We start from the raw sequence: 23,078 nt of genomic DNA, 5'->3' as shown, positions 1-23,078 counted from the left end.
TGACACATATCATTAATGCTTCTATACGTTATATATAAAAGCTGTTAAGAGAGTCAATCCTAACAGTTCTCAGCACAAGGAAAATAATTTTTTTCTAGTTATTTAATTTTGTATCTATATGAGATAATGGATGTTCACGAAACTTATTGTGATAATCATTTCATGATGTATGTGAATCAAATCATCGTGCCGTACACCTTAAACTTATACAGTGCTGTATGTTAATCATATCTCAGTAAAACTGGAAGAGAAAAAAGTTAACGATCTAGGATTGTATTTTATATGCAACGAGGAGCAGTTGATTCTGAGCTGAGTGCAGAGCGAGGAGAGGGAGAAGGTCAAGCATGGCTGGAGCCCGGGGAGCTGGGACGTGGTGGTCCCTTTAATGGAAGTGGATCCAAGAAGAGAGGGAGAGGTTGGGGAGAGAGGGAAGGATGTCCGTTTCAGACATGCAGAGCTTGAGGTGAGGGGGTCTTCAGGCAGAGGTGTCCACGAAGCCTCGAGAGAAAGAGGATTATCGCTGGAGGGAAGACTTGGGGAGCCATCCACAGAAGGGTGGTGGTTGAAGCAGTGAAGTCGAAATTGCCGGGAGACAGGCTGGGGGGTTGGACAGGAGGTAGCCAGGCCCAGGAAGCCTTTACAAGGATGAGGAAACAAACGGCCATTAGCAATGAATCAGGGTCTGCCACTGCCACTGCACTGCCTCTCGAAGGGTTCTGAAAGTTCGGATCCTTCGGGTCCTTAGAGGCTGGGGAAAAGGCAGACGGGATTGAGGAACCTTTGCCGCCTCCTGCTTTACCAGAGTGGGGGCCCCTCCCCTCCTGCAGACTCGGAAGACGGAAGACGGCTGCACATGGCCCTGATCTGTCTCGGGGGCCAAGGGCTGCTGGGAGAGGTCCTGTGGGTGGACTCTGAAAGGAAGGCAAGAACTTGCAGCTGGCCACAGACAAGCCACCTCTTCTCTGAAGGCCCAGGCTGCCAGCATTTTCCAGGCCACAAAGGAGCAGTGCTTTTAATGGGTCGGAGTATTTGCAGAGAGGCTTGGGGCCAGGCATCCTGTGTCCTGGAACAGAGGAAGTCTCGGAGCAGCTCCATCTCCCCCGGTTGCCTGGTTCCCAGGGAAACGGGGGCTGGGAAGACAAGATACCCACGGAGACCATGAGGTTGGGATGCTCGGCGAGGAAGTGGGCGGGCACCACAGCGGGATGGGGAGCAGATGGGGGATGTGGGGACTGGTGGCCAGGAGGTTCTCATTGATGTGTTTTGTCAAGAACCCTTTGAGGTGGGAGAGGGGCCGACTTCACAGACTTTAAATGGATTAAAGGCGACATTTCCTACGTCCCGCTGGAGACAGATTGCTTCATTTCCTGTCTTGAAGCCGGTCAGTTGCTTTTGGACGACTGCAGTGGGCCCTGGGTCCTTTCCTTCAGATGTGGTTGAGGTGAATGCCACCAGTTTAATTAACCACTGAGCTTAACCTTCTCACTCCTCCCTCCCCTGGGCAGGGAGAGACAGCTTCTCTTTCCTGAGTACTGTGGGCTGGGAAACAGATTCTTAGATCTCTGTGTTTGTGGTGGCAATAATAGCTGGGGAACTTTGGAGTCGCAGTTGAATTTTTGAAGTTAACTCTGCGGACAGTTTTCCATCCTTACTGAAATAAATACTATAAAATGCAATGTTCCTCTTCCTAGTTAAGCGAGTAAAATAATACATTTTTTCAGTGACTGGGAAACCTCAGGAAGGACAAAGAAAACATACATGTGGAGCACATTAAATATTGCTAGAAGATGCAGAGATATAACATCCCAGAGTAGGAAGCGTTTCATGGTCAGTTTATGGGCCGTCTGTTGATCAGTTATGTTTCAGGGTCCTGGGTGAGGATCCACAGCATCACAGAAACCCCTAAGACTTGACTTCTGTCCCCCCCAGAGCCTATAGGTTTGGTCCACCATACATGCACCCTGAAATCTGGCTTAAGCCTGGTAAATGCTGCAGAGGTCCTGAAAGAAATACAGCAAAACTTGAGCTGTCTGGGGTCTTTGGGGAGATTTTACTCTAGGTAAGTGAGTGTGCCTCTGACAACAGGGATCTCCTCTTGGCTTCCTCAGTCAACAGTCTTCCTCTGTTGGTGACAGTGCAGGGCCATTCTTAGGAATGTTAGTTTTTAGACTGGGCCATAATACAGGGTTGCCTTTGGCTCCTTTTAGAACTTTCTGGTCTCTTTTGAAGCTATCTTAGGCTGCTCTGCTTTTGGAATTCTTCAGGTGGCTTTTTATAGCTTTGTGGTCCCCTCCCATGGTTGTCAGCTTTTATTTCTTGCAATTTGTCTGCAGGTTGGCAACGGTGTCCTCTCTCTCTTCTAATTTGCCGTGTCCTTGGGAACTGGAACACAAACCTTGCTGGAATTTACATAACCGGAGAATCAACAGACCTGGGGGAGGGGAAGGCTGGAGGGCCCTTCCTTGAGGACACTCCCAGCACTTAAAGGACAATAACATCCCAAAGTGTGTTTTGATGGTTCGGAGGCCTTTTTCTGGCTTGCTGCTGGTTTGGGGGCGGTTCCTCTAGCATCCTCTGCCTCTGTTTCTCTGCCCTGCATTGGGGGTGGGGGGACATAGTATTTTATGAGGAGCCCTTGACAAGGAGGAATCCCAGGTGTGTCTGTTTACCAGCGTGTACCTGTGTTCTCTGAACAACAGGGCACCTAAGTGTGAAAGATACTAAAGACAGGGGTTTGTGAGCCAGAGAGAATTTTTTTTTTTTTTTTTTTTTTTTTTTGCGGTACACGGGCCTCTCACTGTTGTGGCCTCTCCCGTTGCGGAGCACAGGCTCCAGACGCGCAGGCTCAGCGGCCATGGCTCACGGGCCCAGCCGCTCCGCGGCATGTGGGATCTTCCCGGACCGGAGCACGAACCCGCGTCCCCTGCATCGGCAGGCGGACTCTCAACCACTGCGCCACCAGGGGAGCCCCTGAGCCAGAGAGAATATTGTGGGAAAAGAGAAAAGGAAAAGGAAAGTGAGTGATCACTGAGACATCTCTGCCAGACTAGACGCTTAGAAACTTTTAGTGGAGTCTTTCCAACGTACTGAAAAGGAAAAGTAAAATTAAATGAACACCTGTGTTTCCCAACAGCCTGTTTTAAAAATCATATTACCTATAGTTATGGTTAAATTATTATAACTATATTAACAAGTTAATAATACTATATTATATTAATAATAATACATTATAATATTATAACTATATTAACTATGGTTAATAATACCATATTGTGTATTTGAAAGTTGCTAAGAGAGTAGATCCTAAAAGTTTTCATCACAAAAGAGATTCTTGTGACTGTGTGAGGCGATGGTTGTTGACTCACTGTGGTGACCATTCGCAGTATATACATATATCAAAGCATCCTGCTGTACACGTGAAACAAATACAATATTATATGTCAGTTATAGCTCAGTGAAAAAAGTCATTACCATATCGCCTTATTTGCTTCATATTTTTAAAATAATAAAGTGTTACCAAATATTATAAGTCTACAGTACACCCCTTTCTGACCCTATCCTTCTCCCTTCTCTCCAGAGACATCCTTTGTCCTGAACTTAGGGTTGTTTCTTCCAATGCGAGTATATATTTTTGTATCTTCAATAATTGATAGTATTCTTTTGCATGGGTAACTTCATCTAATTGGTACAACACTATACATATTCTTCTGTAACTTTTATTCTTATATAACTTGCATATATCTTCTATAACTTCGCCCCCTCTATTGTATTTGTGAGATTGATCCATCTTGATCCTGGTTCATTCTTTTTTTTTGATTTTGTATTCTTTTTTTTATTGAAGTATAGTTGATTTACAGTGTTAATTTCTGCTGTACAGCAAAGTGACTCAGTTATCTACATATATACATTCTTCTTTATATTCTTTTCCATTATGGCTTATCCCAGGATATTGAATATAGTTCCCTGTGCTATACAGTAGGACCTTATTGTTTATTGGTTCATTAATTTTTTTTTCGGTACGCGAGCCTCTCACTGTTGTGGCCTCTCCCCGTTGTGGAGCACAGGCTCCAGACGCACAGACTCAGCAGGCATGGCTCACGGGCCCAGCTGCTCCGCGGCATGGGGGATCTTCCCAGACCGGGGCACGAACCCGTGTCCCCTGCATTGGCAGGCGGACTCTCAACCACTGCGCCACCAGGGAGGCCCTGGTTCATTCATTTTTTACTGCTGTTCAGCGAGGGTTGGCAAACGATAGCCCCTGGGCCAAATTGGCCTACGCCCTGTTTTGAAAGTTACTTACTTTAAACATACTTACTACCTGTAAATCAAGTTTTATTGGAGCACAGTCCTGCCCTTCGTTTATGAATTGTCCATGGCCGCTTTGTACCACAATGGCAAAGTTGAGTAGTTAAGACACAGTGCAAGACCCAAACGTTAGCAAAGCCTAGAGTATTTACTATCTGGCCCTGTACAGTGAAAGCTAGCCATCCCCTCCTGTAGAATTCTAACAGTGTAGCACATGGTATTAATTCTCCTGTGGGTGAACATTTGGGTCATTTCTAATATTTTTATTTTACAAGCAGTGCTTCAGCACACATTTCTGTTTGTTCAGGATTCTCCCCTGAGTGTGTAGCTGGAAGTGAAATGACTGGGCCATGGGGCATATGCCCCTTAAATATCACCAGGTATCACTAAGTGGGTCTCCAAGGTGGATCTGCCAATTTGCACTCCCACGAGTAGTCTCTGAGACTTCCTCTCCCTCCCCATCCTGGCCAACAACCTGGGATTTTAAGACCTTAAGTGACGAGTCTGCTGCGGTTAAAGTGGTGCTTCATTACTGGCCATAGTCAACATCTTTTCAAGTTGTTATTGAGCGTTTGCCATTGCTCTGAGGGGAATTGCCCTGTCATGTCCTTTGCCTATTTTCCTGTTGAGTTGTTTGTCTTTTTTCTTTTTTTTTTTTTGCGGTACGCGGGCCTCTCACTGTTGTGGCCTCTCCCATTGTGGAGCACAGGCTCCGGACGCGCAGGCTCAGCGGCCATGGCTCACGGGCCCAGCCGCTCCGCGGCATGTGGGATCTTCCCGGACCGGGGCACGAACCCGTGTCCCCTGCATCGGCAGGCGGACTCTCAACCGTTGTGCCACCAGGGAAGCCCTGTCTTTTTTCTTTTGAGTTGTGAGAGTTCTTTCTGTATTCTGGTCCTAGTCCTTTGGTTGTATGCATTAATACCAAATATATGTATTCATTCTATGCACTGAAATTGGTTTTCAGTCCCTGTGGATTCTTTATCAGTAGAGCTGTGTCTTAAGATATAGTCAGTCTTAATTCATTTGAAGATATGTGTGATCTGGATATACACATACGTACATATATACACATATATGTGGTTTGCGTGTATATGCACACGTGCACACGCACACATATGTGACTTCTTTTCCTTGGGAAAGTTTGTGAGGTTGAAAGGGTCTAAGGCTGACGAGAAGTCAGTAGATGCCATCGCGTCTGCAGGGTTGGTTCAGCACCCCCTTCCCTGCTGGGGCGGTTCACATAAGTTTGCAGCAGCTCCATCTTGGAGCAGTTCAGGTGCCTTTCCAAGGCTGTCCATTCGAGTGAGCTGATCGTTGCTGACGCTTTGGCTGCGTAGATGTGACCCACAAGGTCCCAGGGAAGCCAGAGGCCACCGTGGTGGGATGCTGAAGGGTTTGGAGCGCTGCCCGGGACAGAAACCAAATGTGACTTCTGGTTTCGGGTTTCCCCATTTTGGTCTTGGCTGAGGTCAGACCCTGGTTTCAGCACGATCAAGTGGAGCCGTTCTCTGGCCCACAGCGATTTAAATAATTACAACTTCCATTTTCAGGCCAGACTCCTTTTGCTTACCTTCACGCTGGTCCATCATCTTCAAAACTAAGAACGCTGGCTTCCCCATCCCTCTACCTCCTCTGACCTTTCAAATCAAACTTTCTGAGTTGAACAGTTAAAAACTAAAAAACTCCACAGCCTTTGGGTTTCCAGGGCCCTGTGAAGTCTGCAGCTGTGATCTCTGTGCATCTTAACAATCGCTCCGTGAGGCGTATGGGGAAGATAAATTACAACTGCCATCCTGCTGGTGAGGACCATCCGGAGATGCCGGCGCTGGCTTGTTCCTGATCCCGTAGCCGTCTTCAGTGATGGCTGTGCCGTCCCGCTCTGGTGCTCTTCGTACCACGTATGATGCAGATGCCGGCTCAGTTTGTGACCCGAGATCCCATGATGACCCCTCTTCGTTATCACCAATATCACTCCTTCAGGGAGGACCACACTCTGGGGGGCTGAGGCAGACATAACTCGGGGAGCACGTCCAACATTTCTTGAGCCTGTGCTACATGTCAGGCTCTGCTGTGTACATTTTTCTCACATGTCATCTCCTTTGATGCTTAAATTAATGCTGTAAGTAGCAGGGCTAGCTTCATGGACCTGTGACCTGCACAGGCTCCGTGCTTAGCTTAGAAGCACGCCACTCTTGGTTTAATGCCCAGCACTTATCTTCTTGAAGTTTTAAATAATTTTTGAACAGTTGACCTTGCATTTTCAGTTTGCACTAGGCCCTGCAAATTATGGAGTCAGTCCTGCACACAGATAAAGGAACTGAGGCTCAGAGAAGTGAAGTTAGTTACCCAAGATCACACAGCTAATAAATGGCAGACTGGGGGCTGGAGTAATTTCTACTTTGCTGCTTTATTGATTGAAAATAGAGCCCTGGAAAGAGCTTGAATTGCACTGCAAGGAGTGAGGAAGCAAGATAAATCGTGCTGTAGAAATAGCGATTTTCCATGGAGATTTGCTTACATGTTGTTCAGTGGTTTTGTGCTGACCTTATGCTAGCTGGTTGCGACCTTCTTCCTTGAGGGGAAGGGCCATTTCTGTCATTTTTGGGGGGGTTCCTGAACCCCCCTGCAACAGGGAGCTGCTCAGACTGAGCCAGTGGGTTCATGGGCTTCTTTGATTGCAAAGCAGAGATGGAGCTCACCTCGGTGAGCCAGAAGGAAACATGAGGACTTACCAGACTGGTCCATAGTTAGGGAACCAGAAGGATCCGACATAGGCCTTGGATTAGATCGTGCCGTCACTCCATCAGTGGCAGAGGTTCACGGATCCCCGACCCATCTACTCCGTCTGGCTTTGCTCTTTTCTGTGTGTCTCTTATGTTACCGACCATTCCACTCTTGACTCTCCTGGGAGATTCGGGTTTTGCCCCAGGCCCCTCAGAGGCTGCTGGCCCGCCTAGCGGTTGATCAGTTAGGGCGAGGCGTTGCCCTCTGGCCATGTTGGTGTGGTTATAGGACATCAGCATGATGACTTGGGAGAAGGAGCTTTTAGAATGGAGCAGAGTAAGTCTCATCCTGTCCAGGTCATTCCCTGACCAGTCTCCCAGGATGGGCTTTGAGTCAGCCATCCTAGAAGATGAGTTTGCTACTTCCCGAGCCGGGCATACCCCTGGCTGGAGAAGGTGCGGGGGGTCCTAAGGGGACTGGCTAACCTCCCTGGTGATCTGCTCTGGTTTCCCTTCACAGCAGCAAACCCTTTGCTTTGCTCCACTGCCCGCTACCACTGCAAGAACGGCCTCTGCATTGACAAGAGCTTCATTTGCGATGGGCAAAATAACTGTCAAGACAACAGCGACGAGGAAAGCTGTGAAAGTTCTCAAGGTAGGAGCCCCTCAAGCTCTAAAAAAAATAATTACGACACCACAGCACAGTAACACTGAAGAAAACAACACCCATCCCACGTTCAAATGCAACAGCCATGTTAATTTCTGCTCTTTACCTCGAAACCCTCGTACACATGGTTCTAACCATAATGCACCTACCATTTTATTTCTCACGCATTAAATATCAAATATACATTTTCTCTTCAAAATTGTAATTTGTCCCGCTGCACTGCACACCGTCTCGGTGCTCTACTGTGGTTTTCTAAATTGTTGCATTGGTGGAGGCCACCTAGGTTGTTTCTTTCCATTGAGTTACTCCTTCAGGATAAATTCAGCAGAGTGGGGCATCTTCACAGTTCATGACTACACCTCGTCATACAGCTGTTTGGAAAATTTTAAAACTTTGCCATTGCTGCTAGTATCATCTGTGCGTGTCAGGTTTATAGTAGTATCCCAGGCATTCACTGTTGTTCCCTTTTTCCCATTTTTGCTGATTTAGTAGTCATAGAATGATAGCTCCCCAAATGCTTTAATTTGCATTTCTCTGATTATGAGCAAAGTTAACATTTTCCCCTGGCTGTTTGCTTACTGCCTTGTTTCCTCTTGTATGAATTGCCTATTCCTATCAGAGCTCTCAACCTCAGAGCTGTTGGATGGAAACTGAAGGGTGCATTTGGGGATGGAAAGAGGAGCTTTTTAGGAAACCCAGAAGGACATGGAGGGGTCATATCCTCCCCTGTTAAAACTGACTGGGTACGTTTCTTTACTCATTGTCTCTTTTCCAGTAAACATGTATTTATTTCTTCAGTGATTAGAAAAAAATACAAAGATTTAAAAATGCATGTTAATTTTAAGGCATCCTAAAAAGTATATATTTCTAATGTTATAAACAGGTATCGTCCATATGTAATCTTTACTTTTCTCACTTAGTATTATATTGCTATGATCCATCCATTTTATTGTTTATTGGAAGAGTTCATTTGTTTTGACCGTTGTTCAGTATTTCACTGTATGACTGTACCACAGTTTACAAATTTAATAATACTGTAAAAAAGAAAAGCAAGAGAAAGATGGATAGCTGGTTAATTCATATGTTGGGAGGCAGGAAAGATGGGAGGTAAGATGAAGTTAGGTGCAGGTTCCTTTCAAGGTCCTGGCTGTTATTTTGGTTGGTGTTTATTATGTTATTAAAAATGAATGAATGACTGGGTCATGCATAGACCACTGGTGAGAGTGTGCCACAAATTAAGGAATTACGAGCCATCCCAATCCGTGTGCCTGAGGTCCATAGACGAGAGAAGACAAAGTGTGTACCTACGTGGACTTGGCCAAAATCTGTACAGAGAGCAGCTCTGGGGGGCGAGTCTTGGCTAGAGTTAGCCTCTGATTGCCCTGACCTAGAAAATTCCCTCCTCGTGTCTTCTCCTCACCCGTGGTTCTCAAAGTTTAATCCTCAGACCGGCAGCGTCAGCATCACTTGGGAACCCTTTGGGAATGCAAAGCTCCGGATGTACCCAGGTCCACGGAATCGACCCAGGAGGTCTGCCGAGCAGTCTGTAGTTTAACAAGCCCTCCAGGTGAATTGAATTCACGTGCAAATCTGTGAACTGCTATCTATTATCCACTAAGTTTAGAGAGGTTTCTAATCTTGCCATTTGCCTGGGGATTTCTAAACTTCTGATTCAGTGCTGAACGGCAAGGTGTTTCTAGGCTTATGCAAAGTCACATTTTTATAAACCAAAGCACATGGCGTTGGGCCATTGGCCATCGGCCATCGGCCACTGGCAGTGGTAGAAGAACAGTAATCGCAGAATCAAGTAAAAATTAGCTTAGATAGGCGGGATTGAGAAAAATTTTCCATATATATTGTTTCTTATGCGTGTATGTATCCTAGACTCACTAATGGTGCCCTGAGATGGTCAACAAAAGGACTTTCAAGTCTAAAACTTGGAAGTTAGGGAATTCGTCCTGATGCTTTTAGCAGCACCTACAATGCTCCCCCGAGCCCATGCCTATCCCAGCATTTTGCTGAAGCAGATTTTTGCTTGCCCTTAAGAAGAACTGTTCCTCTGAAGGCTGGTTCAAGTCCAGCTCGTTTCTCTCTGTATACTGTACTCTCATATTATAAGCAGGAGGGGTAGGAAGAGTTGGTGGTGGGCACACACACACAAAGCCCAACTCTTGGCAAATGCCTTACTCGGAGCAGCTTACCTTAGAATCTCAGCTTTGTGCCTTCCATACCCAATGACCTCCCTTTAGAAAATAAGCTCATTTGCAGGTGCTCTCAGAAAACTAGTCCCATCAGGGCATGGGTAACAGCTGTCCACTGCTGTCAATGTGACAGCCTCTGAGCAAGGATGCCTGTTGTGGAAAGGCATCTCCATTAGCTACCCAAGAACAGGAAGCTTTTTGGCCTCTCGAATCACACAGCTCCTACCTGGTAGCATAGGTAGTGCCCTGCACATAGTGGATTCAGTGAGTGCCGAAGACTAGAAAAGATTTCTTTGTAAGGTGTTGTTATTAAGCTGTGTTTAATTTGTACCTTGTGCGGTATTACACTGTACACGTGCTAAAGTTATGTGAGTTCAAGTATCCATAATCTATTAAAATAATCATAAGAAGTATTATTATTACTGTTTAAACAGAACAGATGATTCTGTCATTCCCTCGATGGGGGTATGCCCCCCCAGTGCGCATGAGATGGTAATCTGGACCTCCGTTCCCTTGGCCAGCCTGCATCTCTCTTAACGATGTAAACGTCCCTCTGCTCCGAGTGTGATTCTGGTATTGAAGGGGATGCTTTTCTCTACCATGTAGCTGCCAAAGCAAACTGACTGCTGATTTTGGTGTTAAAAGGAACACCGTTGTGCCCGTGCTGGGGGAAAACCTGACCCACACTGGGCTTTTGAGAGACTGTAGTGTCTTCCTGAGGAATTTCAGAGGCATCCTGAGTAGACAACGTATCGTCTTATACCACGTAGGATTTGACCTATTGTCATCTTAATAATAGCGAATATTTATCTAGCCCTACCCCGCACCAGATACTGTGCTGGACACCTTCTGTACACAAGTTCATTTAGTTAAAACACATCCTATCTGCTTCTGCTGGGCTTCCAGCCCTTGAAAAATGCATCTTTGCTTTCAGTTGATGTGGGAAAAGAAAATTATATTTTATAATGTTTATTTTGATGGAGTGAAGAAAACTGACCCCAAGACAGGAAAGAGGGTGCTTGAAATACTTCTAATTTGCTGAGGCTATGAAAAAGTCGTGCCTCCACTGAGAGACTCCAGCTTTGGGTGCACCTCTCCTTCCTTCTTCCTCTCGTCCCCATTTAGTTCCCTTCCTTACGCTGACCTTTCAAAGCAACAGCGAACCCTGCCAAGACTCGGAGGCGGGAATGGGGCCATGAAAGTGCAGTCATTACTGTACCTTTCGATTCCAGATGGGATGTATTGGAGACCAAAGAACACTGTGCTGGAATCGAATTGTAACTGCGGCTTCATTCATTGGAAGCATAACCTGTTACCAGATGATTCCACAAGCAGTGGCTTTGGAGCAAGCTTTGCATATGGCTTTCTAGGAACTTTCCCTGGGAGGGTGCATCTGAGGGTCAGCAGGTGCTGCCGTGCGCATATTGGCTGTGGCCAGCACTCAGGTCGCCTTAGATATGTTGGATTCAGTCCTAACTGAACAGATAGATTCTTTCCAACTTTGGATACATGATAATGTGGCGGGCAGCCTTCAGTGGTCCCCAGCCCCTGGGGTTCATGCCCTGGTATAATCCCATCCCTTTGCATGTGATCTGGACCTTGGAACTAACTTTTTTTTTCAATTGTGGCAAACTACACTTAACATAAAATTTACCATAGTAACCATTTTTTAAGTATATGGTTCAACAGTGTTAAGTGCATTCACCTTATTGTGCACGCAGTCTCCAGAACATTTCCATTTTGCAAAACTGAAATGCTCTATACCCATTAAACAACAACTCCCCATTGCCCCTCCCCAGCCCCTGGCAGCTGCTGTTCTCCTTTGCTTCTATGAATTTGACTATTCTAGATACCTCATATAAATGGAATAATACAGTATTTGTCTTTTTGTGCCTGGCTTGGTTCACTTCTGGAATGTCTTCGGAGTTCGTCCATGCTGTAGCGTATGTCAGAATTTCCTTCCTTTTTAGTGAAGGCTGAAAAGTACTCCATTGTACATTGGTACCACATTTTGTGTATCCATTCATCTGTTGATAGACACTTGAGTTGCCTCCACCTTTTGGGTTTTGTGAGTCATGCTGCTGTGAACATAGGTGTACAAATTGTGACTCGCTTTCTACAAAGAAAATAGCAGCAGAAGTGATAGGATGTCAATTCCAAGATAAGATTACAAAAGACTCCACGTGTGTTTTGCTTATCTGTCTTGCTCACTCTGACGTCAGCGGCTGCCACGTTGTGGGCTGCACCATGGATAGGTCCACGCGGCAAGAAACTGGGGAGGGCTCCGACCAAATGCCAGCAGGGAATGGAGGCCTCCAGGAGCTACAGGAGTGAGCTCAGAGGCGGCCTCTCCCTTCGTCCAACCTTGAGCTGTCTGCAGCCCCAGGAGTCACCTCAACTGTAGCCTTGTAAGAGGCTTGAGCCAGAGCTCAGCCACTCCTGGATTTCTGAGCCGCAGAAATGGTGAGATAATAAATGTTTGGTTCTTTAAGCCTGTAGGTTTTGGAGTAATTTGTTATGGCATAATAGAGAACCGACACCATGAATACCTCTTAAGTGGGCCCCACTTCTGATCGTTCTAGTAACAGAGAGCTTATGAAGACTCAGGTGATTTTGAGTCAGTCCTTTGGAAGGTCAAGCAGGTGTTTATAAGAATAGCCATCATGTTAAGTGCTGTCAGGCACCATTCCAAGCATTTTACTTATATGTTCCTACTCAGTCCTCACAAAATCCCTGTGAGAGGAGGATCCTCTCACAGAAAATGACCCCCACTTTTCCAGATGAAGAACCCAAGGAACAGAGAGGTTCCGTAGTTGTGCCATGTCCACGCAGCGAGTAAGTGGTGAAGCCAGGGATGGGAACTCACGTCCTCTGACGTACGAGCTAACATCCTCCATCACCCCGTGATGTAGCCGTCTGGTTATTACTGTCCTGGGACCAGGAACAGCAGACATTGCCCGGCCTTGGTCCTGTGAGCTCAGAGGGGAGGTTGTGTATGAGGCTGGCATATTCCCTCTTTGTACTCAAGGTTTCCTGTCAGTCAGAAAGACTAATGATGCCTATGCACCTTCCCACCTCCTGAGGAATGCCAGGAAGATAAGCTCTTCTGAAGAAGCCACCAATGCCAGGATAGTTACTTGAGTATATTGGCAATTGGGTTGCCGTTTCTTTATCTTGCTTGCTGTATACTGGTGATAATGCTTAGAGGAGAATTTGGAAAGCTGGCCATGAGGTTTGGCAACTCACCAGAAGCTAACAGTGACAGTTTTGTCCTGTTTCTTCTGTAGAGTTGTGTGTGTGTGTGTGTGTGTGTGTGTGTGTGTGTGAGATAGTGAGAGAGAGAGAGTGAGAGAGAGAGGGCAAGAGAGCACATGAGCTGTCCTTTCCGGCATTTTTGTTAGGGGGCACGTAACAGGGTGCCCCCGTGTGCCAGGCCCTGAGCTGCATGCAGGGGATACAAAAATGGTCTTGGTGTCTCTTAAATTGTGTTCTCCCCTATAATTCATATGTTGACGTCCTAAACCCCAGGATGTGACCTTGCTTGGAAACTGGGTCATTGCACTGTAGTTAGTTAAGATGAGGTCACAGCGCATGAGGGTGGGCCGCTAATCCCATATGACTGGTGTCCTTATCAAAAGGGCATGTTTGGACACAGATACACAGAGGGAGGCGGCCATGGGAACATGAAGGTAGAACTCGGGTGATGTGTCTACAAGCCAAGGAATGCCAGAGGATGCCAGCAAACCACCAGAGGCCGGGGAAGAGGCACTTCCAGTCTCCAGAACCGTGAGACGGGAAATTTCTGTTGTTGAAGCTGTCTAGTTGGTGGTGCTTGGTTACAGCAGCCCTAGCAAAGCCATACGGCTCCCCAGAAGTCACACTCAGGCAGAGCGCAGCCCTACGCCAAGTGCCACAGCAGAAATACAAACAAAGAGACACAGAACTGCTGGAAAGTGACGAACGTGCAAAAGCAAAGGGAGATGAGGGTGTAAGGGAGCCGTGAAAGCACTCGGTGCCTTCATGGAATCGGGACAGTTGAGGGTGCATCCTCCTGGTGGGGAGAGGTGCTGGCTAGAGCTGTGCTTGGTTAATAGGGCATCTCCCAGGTTGCATTCTGAGATGTTCATTTTCTGTACCTGGTGTGCACGCCTCATTAACTGTCTCCACAACAGCCCTGGGACTGAAATCCGGGCACCAGAACTCCTCCAAGTTTCCTTAAAGTCCTGACCAAGACCATCAACACTTCTGTTGTCCAGTCACCTTAGGAGAGTTGGACTTGGGTCTTTCACCCTCTGGTCCTAATGCCCCAGCTGAGCTAAATTAGCCAGTCACCCTGGCGGTTGCCAAGGGGGAAGGGGTTAGGGGAGGGTGGAGAGGGAGGTGGGGTTAGCAGATGTAAGCTTTTATATAGAGAATGGGCAAATGACAAGGTCCTACTGTACAGCACAGAGAACTATATTCAATATCCTGTGATAAACCATAATGGAAAAGAATATTTAAAAAAAGAATATATAAAGACACAGACCTACTACAGAGAGTGGCATGGACATGTATACACTACCAAACGTAAAATAGATAGCTAGTGGGAAGCAGCCGCATAGCACAGGGAGAGCAGCTCGGTGCTTTGTGACCGCCTGGAGGGGTGGGATAGGGAGGGTGGGAGGGAGGGAGACGCAAGAGGGAAGAGATATGGGAACATATATATGTATGTATAATTGATTCACTTTGCTGTAAAGCAGAAACTAACACACCATTGTAAAGCAATTATGCTCCAATAAAGATGTAAAAAAAAAAAGAATATATATATACATATGTGTGTAACTGAGTCACTTTGCTGTACAGCAGTAATTAACACAACATTGTAAATCAACTATATTTCAATTAAAAAAATTTTTAATAAATAAAATAGCCAGCCACCCACTCAGATTGGGACCTGGAGCCTAGGCTTACAATGGTTAAATAATCAGCTGCAGAAAGAAAGGATTAGGGATGGTGACTGCTTCTTACTCTCTCCTCTCAAATAAATACCTCAGATAAAGCCTGAGAGCCGAGGGAACCAAGGAGGAGGGTCCTGGTGCCTGCTGGGCAGAGGGCTGCTGACCAGGTCAGACCACCACTACTAACTCAGGGGCTTTCACCTGTGGTGACCAGGGCCATGTTCTGTATGGTCCGTTAAGGGAGCTGTCCTTCAGTGCTGTGGAAATGGGAGGTCGGTGTCCCTGCACGGACCTCTCCATATGGGGCCTATGGTGGGTGGATTCTTACTCTCAGGTCTTTACTCCCCAGCTCTATCCTGTGACAGTAGCCAGAGGAAGTGTCCCTACCTGTGGATGCCAGGCTTGCTCTGGCCGTGGAATGTTGGTAGACGGACAAGAAGGGAGATTGGAATGTGCTGTGCCCCTGTGCTTGGTCTCTTTCATTCCAGTGATCTGCTACGAGACAAATATACTACTGGCCCGTGGAAAAGTGTCACATGGGTCAGCCCTGAACCCAACCCACGGCCTGGGGTCAGTCCCAGCTGAGGCCACAAAGATACAGCCAACCGGCAGACCCCTGGCAAGATAATACATTTCTGATGTGGTCAGTCACTGAGATTTTAAGGTGTATTTGTGATGTAGAAAAACCCGACTAATATCAGATCTTCGGGAAATGTGTGTGTGTGTCAGTATGTATTTATCAGGTATTTATTGGTGGCTGCCATGTGCCAGGCGCTGTGCCCATTAGATACAGGGACATACCTTATTTTGACAAACACCAAGATGCCATCTAGTGTAAGACCCACTATTATTTTATGTTATGCTGAGAAAGAGAAAATGGTGACAAATTATGACGGACTATTGATTTTAAGATGCATCCCAGTTTTGGAATGTTAAAATGGGAGGAAAAAAATGTGGCTCTTCGAATGGAAGATGGGAATAGGTGGGAATAGGGAACAGGATAAGTGTGATCTCTACTCTGATGGCACCTACATCCTAGTAGGAAAAACAGGCATTGAGTCGGTTACTGGTGTGAGGAGTGTGTGGAAAAGGCAAAGACAGGATGCTTTGGAAGCGAGTGACGGGACTCTGTAGGGCACTGAGACCTTCTTGAGAAAGTGATGCTGAAGCTGAAATGGGAAGGATACGGAGGAATTAACTGGATAAGAGGAGGGCAGGGTGGGGGCAGAAGGAACCTTCTCGGCAGAAGGAGCTGTAGGGTAGAAGATCCAGGATTGAGCATTTGAACAGCGTGGTGCACTTAAAGGGCCGAAAATCCACGTGACACCCTCCCCCTCTGGTGGACAGGAGGAGAATAACCTGGAAGGAAGCAGGAGCGGTCAGCAGTGGCCTGGGGAGCCACATGAAGGACCTTAGACTTTCTCCATGGGCAATGGGAAGTCATGGACCAGATGTGTGAAGGTGATGACAGTGGGATGGATGGGCCGATGGCTTCGAGAAGTGTTTGGGGCTGGCGTCGTCAAGATTTGATGGTAAACTGCATGGGGGTGGCCAGGGGTAGAAATGGCCTGCGGCAGGTCACCGTGGGGATGCTAATCTTGTGGGACCGGAGAACCTGCCGGAGCATCTTCCAGTTGTGCCTGCTCTTTGCCCTTCCTCTCCAAGCCCCCCACTGGGTAATTGAGAGGAAAAGGAGCTTATGCTTTTGGAGGAGACCTTTGCTTTCTGTCGCAAGATAAAACCAAGTGACTGCGCAGCCAAAGATTTGTAGAGAAACCATGGAGGGCATGAGATGGGAGAAGTGCTAGTTTTTTGTTTCATTTTCAAGTATGAATGGAAAAGAGCTTTACATATTTTTAGAAATAGTAGTCTGGGGTTTAGGGGATCCAACCCAAAATGTCACAGCCTAGAATCTTGGGTGGTCAGTACTTACCACAAAGCTCGTGCCGCCAGACAACGTCAAGAGCGTCGTTAGAGGGGTCCTAGGAGCGAGTCGTCACCCTGAAAGAGTTTATATGGCTTTACCTAGAATAAAACTGCTGGAGGTACAGTTAACAGGAGGAATGCGGAAGCCGTTTCTTCACTTTTCGTTTGAGAGTTTGAAAGCCCAGCTGGGCCGGGAGAGGCAGAAACGCTGACTTCATTGGAAGAAGCAAAAGGAGGTTGAGAGAGGTTGATTGTGCCTTTCTGTGTCTTTGGGGCTCTCTTCTTAGTAACTGAGTGTTGGCATCACGAAAGCCTCCATTTCTTTAACCACCACAGCAGGCAGCTGAGGATTTCTAACGTGTCCCTCGTTTAGAAGCAAGTCAGGATGATTCTCCATTCACGACAGTAATTGCTTCCTGATCTGGTGATCACCATGCTCATCTGCAGAGCTGTTTCTGCGGTCTCCCCCGCTCCCCACCTACATTCCCCTTCTCTCCCCCGTCCTGGCTTCTGCCCCCATCGGTCCCTCCCTCTCCCTGGCGTGTGGTAGATCCCGCCTGGACACACGGCAGAGCGGGCCTCTTGCTGAGGCAGGTGGACTAGGTTTCGGGGGAGGGGGACCGACTATGGGGCTTACCGTCTCTCTGCAAGTTTTCTGAGCTGGAGGACAAGCCGTGTTGTGCTGTTCGATTGTGCAGGGGACATGTGTCTGTCCGTGGACAGCTTGTGGCCCTCAGCTCCCCACCCAGTACCCTTTCACTGTCTTGACTCTTCCTTCAGACACAGATCATTTGCACAGTGCCTGCTACTGCCTGGCCCACCTGGGTTCTGGAAGAAACACAAAACTCAGTCCCATCACAGTTGCTCATAGTTGACAAGGGAGAAGCAGAGCGCCCCAGGGATAATTACCCCGAAATGTGATAAATGCTGTAATAGAGGAAGGAACAGCACGCCGTGGGGGACACGAGGACATGACTGGGACAGTGGGGAGTGACCGTTTTTCCTAGGGGATATGGGAAGCCTGCAGAGGAGTGAAATCTCTGCCCAGACGTTAAGCGTAAATGAAAATGGACCCAGCAACAAGCACGAGGGTGGGCATCTAGCCAGAGGGAAGAGCACATCCAGAGACAGAGATTCCAAAGGGCCAGAGCAAAGTGTGCTTGTGGGGGGGGGGGGGGTTGCGTGGAGGGACGTGAAGCTGTCAGGGGGGTTGAGGCTAGCTTGCCAGGCCCCCTCCCTGCGTGCTTCCGTTGGAAGGTGGAGCCCAAGGAGGAAAATCAGGAGAAATGAGATGCTCTGCTCTGGTAAAGGAATTCACAGGAGGGGCTGGTTATCCTTGCCTGCGATGAGAATTTTGATTCTCCGTGGGTCTTAATAGAGCTTTGCTATCCCATTGGCAGGGGAGATCTAATTGCAACTTGGGGATACTGTAAATGAGACCGCAGAATAATAGATTCTGTGAATTCTCCAGGATGAGAATAGCTTGGGCGGTTAGATGGCCACATGCTGGGTATTTCCATCCGCCACCCTTGACTAGAGGCTTGAAAGTCTCCCTGGGGTTATGCAATCCAGTAAATATCTTTCTTTTTTTGGCCCCGGTTTGGCTACCTGAGAGCTCTGTGACCTGTGGGAAATGAAAATGTGCTCTGATGTTGCAGATATCTTGTCATATCCCCCAATGCTCCCAGCACCTCTCTCTTGCTCCCTCCTTGTTTCTCTCTGGAAATTCAGCAGGTTATGTCGGGTTAGTCTTTGGTTCTGAAATGCCACAAAATGACACTTACGCACGTTTCCCTTCGGTGAGTTCTCTTCCCTGAGATCTTGTGCCCTACGTAATGTGTGCGCTGCTCAAATTACCGTCAGTGGGTCAGCTTTTATTGAAGGTCTTCTTTTGCAGAGCGCACTGCTAGGTGCTATGAGAAATCTAGGGACTTCCTAGCAGCAGCTCTATTTCCTAGTAACTTATTTTTCAGTTGGAGACGAAGACCAGGAATACATAACCACTCCTTTGATCAACACTACTAACTTGAGAAATGTCCCATTAAGCCCTTGCGTTTGACAATACGTACACATTAATGCTCCATATATTCTGGGTGCCAAGTATATTGAATATGTCGTGTTAGCTGCCCTGTCCTCAGCTCCTTCCAGACTGTCTGCTCCACTCATGACCTTTGGAAGGGCAAAGGTCACTTTCCAAGACAGTTCCCCGCCACCTCAGCCACTGTTAACCCAACTAGGCTTAGACACCTGACCCACGACCAGTCAGTTCATGGGCTGGCCAGCAGCAAATCAGAATGACTGTCTCAAACTCAGACACTCAGGGTTGAATCAGCCTTAGGAGGCTGAGCAAACACTGTGTAGAGGTAGGACCCAGCAACGTGGCAGCCACAGTTGGGAAGGGCAGAATTCACAGTTGAGAGTGCTGGTCTGCTTAGAGGGGACATCTAAGAGGCCAGAGGTGGCAGCCCCCAGAGAGGGATGGAGAGGGTATTTGCTTTATCCTGGATGGCTTCCCAATTCCCAGCTCTAGCTCCCATGAGGCCCAATGTCTCTACCTTTCACTGAGGCCTCTGGGACCTAGAGCAAAACTTTGTCTTCATTTGAACTGACTTGAGTGAGTTACAAGTGATAATCTACTGAAAGAGTGGTCAGTGTCAGTCATTCATGGAATCATGGAAGACTTATATTATGTACTTCAGACAATTAGGAGGGACTCAGAAGATGGGAGATGTAGAGAAAACAGGGATGTGAGCAAATTGGGGGGAATCTTTAGGATCTGGTTTCTAGTGTTTCTTCTCTGATTCTTTCTGACATTAGATTCTTAGTTTAAAAGACTAGAGACAGTCCAGGGACTATGTATTGGTTAGGAAATAGGCTAAGCTGCTGTAACAAAGAGACCCCAATATATAGTGGCTAAAATACGATGGAGGTTATAACTTAAATAAGTGCCTTAAATAAGATGAATTCTCTCACATATAACATCCCAAAGATGAGCAGTCTGGGCCAATAGGGAGCTCTGCCCTCCCCCAAGGTTGCTGCAAAGGTCACTATTTCCCAGATATCAGGAAGGAGGAAAGAAGGGGAAACCAGGATATCTGCTTCATTTTTAAGGCAATGAACTGAAAGTTGCACACATCACTTTTATTTCTAATCCAGGGACCTGAACTTAGTCACATGACCATAACTAGCTGCAAGAGAGGCTGAGAAAGGTATTCTTAATCATTTGGGTATTTATATGCTCAACTAAAACCCAGGAGTATATATCTGAAAAGACAGAAAGGGAGAATGGATAGACACTGGGGAATAATTGGCCACACTCTCTGCCACGGTCTCTTTTAATCTGAGCTGATATTTCAAAGGTTGGTATATGCCAGCAGCATGTCTTGTAGGTTTTCTACATGGACCACCACCAGACCACAGACTTCTATCTGAGTGGCATTCGTTCCCACAGCCTGAGAGAGAACACTCCGTGGTGTGTGCTTTGCCTCCTTGGGCTCTGAAACAGGTCTGAGCTGGAGTGCTGTGCAGTGCCAACTGGGGAGACTCAGGTACACACCCAGTGCGGGCAGCCCCTCTGCATCCCCAGATGTATAGTTGAAAAGGCACTTCTCGTATTTCTTTGTTCCTTCATGGTCTCATTTATTGTAAGCCTGTTGTGACCCTTTGTAAGCTTTTACCTTGATTTTGGAGTGTGATCAAGGTGATAGTTATTCTTTAGGTGGCAGGAACACGACTTTGATTTTGCTTTTTTCACAGAAGTCAGTGGGCCACAGATTTGGGTCAGTTTGCATCTGAAGGAAATCTCCAAGGACAGGTGCTTTGTCCTCATTAGCCGATTTGTTAGGCAGTCTTTCCCTGTGGCTCAGAACCTTTTATAGATTTTTCCCTCAAACTCTTTTGGTCTACCTGTGCCTGTCTGCTTACCTTCTGGAAATGTGTATTTGGGGAAAGTGACTCTCTGGTGTGTCCCTCCCCGCTGTCCACATCCCCATGCTATCCACAGTTCAGTTACTTCTCTCTTTCTCCCAATCTCAGTGTGACAGTTTTAAAATATGTCCACATATTCTTTGTCATCCTTCCATCAAGAAGTGGAGCCTTCCCCTGGAAACTGGCCTGGCTTTTGTGACTATTTGATCACTAGAGTATGATAGAAGTGATGCTATGTGATTTCTATGACTATAAAAGGCCATGCAGCTTCCTCCTTGCTCTTGGGATACTCCCTGTTGAAAGCTTCAGAAGCCATGTAAGCAGTCCAGCTGCCCTGAGGCTGCCATGTTGTAAGGAAGCCCAAACTAGTCTATACAGAGAGACCTTGGAGAGGCCCCTGAGGAGAGAGATGCCTGGGCGGCCCCTGGCTGCCTCTGCCACTGTCTGATTACAACAGTATGTGAGACCCCCAAGCCAGAAGTGCCGCTCCTTTCCTGAATTCCTGAACCACAGAAACTGCGAGAGATAATGAAGTGTCATCCTTTTGAGCCATTTGAGGATGATTTGTTATGCAGTTGTTGCTAATTGGAACCTCAGTCAATAGAAAGGCATCTCCCTTTGCCATTAATCTGCTCCTTGAAAGAAAGAAGCTGATTGGCTCAAACCCTTCACTCGGCCTCTCATTTCCCAAGAGGGCTTTCATGTGGTCCTTATGTTCCTGAGCTCTCAGGAAGAGGGTGTTGCGCACATAGACTGGAAAGGCTGGTGACCAGCAGGCTCTGCTGTGTCATGTCTCAGTCACACAGAGCTACTCCTGGTCACCTCACAGTCACCCCATAATTCACGGGGGCTGCGTAAGGTGCTTCTGATGGAAGCTGAGCCCACGTCCCTAACCCACCACTTCCTCAGTGTGAGACAGTTACCTGGGGGGCTTTGATTTTCTCTGCCAGCCCTGTGTAGGCACGGAGGATACAGAGAACATTCGATGTGAGAAAGTTAAAAAAAAAAAAAAATCAGGCTTTAGGTATACATTTCGGAGCCAGCTGCTTTCCAAGACCTCCCATCACCTTGCAGCGGTATCAGCCATATTCGTGATACAACACATTCAGACCCCAGACTTTGCATAGCGTCAGGCGGAAGCTCTGCCATTTGGCAGCTCTGTGACTTTGGGCAAGTTGCTTAACCACTCTGAGCCTCTTCAACACCAAGGTGACAAGGCCTGCCTGCAGGATTGCTGGAAGGAAAAGTGAGAGAAGGTTGCAGAGCATGCAGCTCAGAGCAGGTACTCCTGAGTGTGGGTTCCGTTCCCCAGGGGTTAGCGTTCCTCTCTATAACCAGCAACCACCATAGCTGCTGGCCGGAGCCTTTTCCTCTTTGGAGAAACACTAAATGTAACAGAATCAGGTGAGCTCTCCAGGGTGCTCTGTCTCTGACAGCTAACAAGGTTTTCTCCTTCCTGCCTACCAGCAAGGAGCCAGGCCCCAGGCTTGGTTTCATTTGGCATCTTGCTTTCTGGCCTACACAAGTGGAAAAGGCAGTGGAACATTCCAGATGGTGAACATTGAGTTAAAGGTTGGGTGGAGCAGACCCTCTGCCAAGGAATCAGGGGTGTGGGATGCTCAGGAGGGGCTTCTGTTGTCTGAGTGTCTCAATAATAACTTCCCTGGTTATGTCCTTGGAGAAGCTGTCTTATTGGTAAGTAACAGAGGTGAATTCATATTAGCCTTTGTTCGTTCAGCAGATATTGTGTTGGGCATTGGGGATGCATCATTGAATAAGCAGGCCCCCTACATTATGTGGTTTTCTCCATTTCTAAGGACCAGCACCAGTTTAAAAGACATGTGTAAGTCTTGATTAGTTTGGAAGAAATTACTTTGATGATTTATCAGGAGGAACAAAGATTAGTCTTCTGATTGCAGGGTCATCTTCTAGAGCGAAAATTGTAAGGTAGAATCTGGAAGAAAAGAGGGAACAAAGTCTCTGGAGTGACTGATCATCTATGCCACACAATCGCACTTTGAGATGTGCAGAAAAGACGAGTCCCCTCAAACTAATTTATGGCGTGTTTTCTATTAGAATTGCAAAATTTGCACAGAGGGTGTTAAAATGTGACTTCACATCATATTTAATACATGCTCTATTTAAAACTGGGATAAGAACTGAAACGTGAAGCGAAAACCAGAAGGGTTTTGCTGGGTTCTAAACTCATCTTCGTTCTGCTGTTGTCTTTTTTTGTTTCCATTGTTGTCCCTTATTGTTTTTCATTAGAAGTATTTTGAATCAGAACCACACCATGAATTTTCAAACTTAATCAAATAGAATGATTCTGAAGCATCGCAGCACCCCAGCTGAAACTGGACCAGTAGTTGTCTGAGTCCCCGGCTCCCCA

The 23,078-nt window shown here is 47.0% G+C and overlaps 1 protein-coding gene across 2 annotated transcripts in view; it reads left to right on the top strand.

Annotated features, from left to right (window-relative positions):
* LDLRAD3 (low density lipoprotein receptor class A domain containing 3) overlaps positions 1 to 23,078 on the top strand; it is a 251,655-nt gene that overhangs the window by 134,315 nt on the left and 94,262 nt on the right. Inside the window, exon 4 of one of the 2 annotated variants that reach the window (XM_067749385.1) lies at positions 7,555 to 7,686. In XM_067749385.1, coding sequence (XP_067605486.1) covers positions 7,555 to 7,686 — 132 coding nt within the window. Of the gene's footprint in view, positions 1 to 7,551; positions 7,687 to 23,078 lie in introns of both variants that reach the window. The other variant, XM_067749384.1, reaches the window with a different exon arrangement.

Source organism: Pseudorca crassidens, chromosome 9 (genome assembly GCF_039906515.1).
Source record: "Pseudorca crassidens isolate mPseCra1 chromosome 9, mPseCra1.hap1, whole genome shotgun sequence".
In the NCBI taxonomy this organism is placed as follows: domain Eukaryota; kingdom Metazoa; phylum Chordata; class Mammalia; order Artiodactyla; family Delphinidae; genus Pseudorca; species Pseudorca crassidens.
Note: the sequence above shows the minus strand (reverse complement) of the source record. Positions and strands in the feature narration are given on the sequence as shown.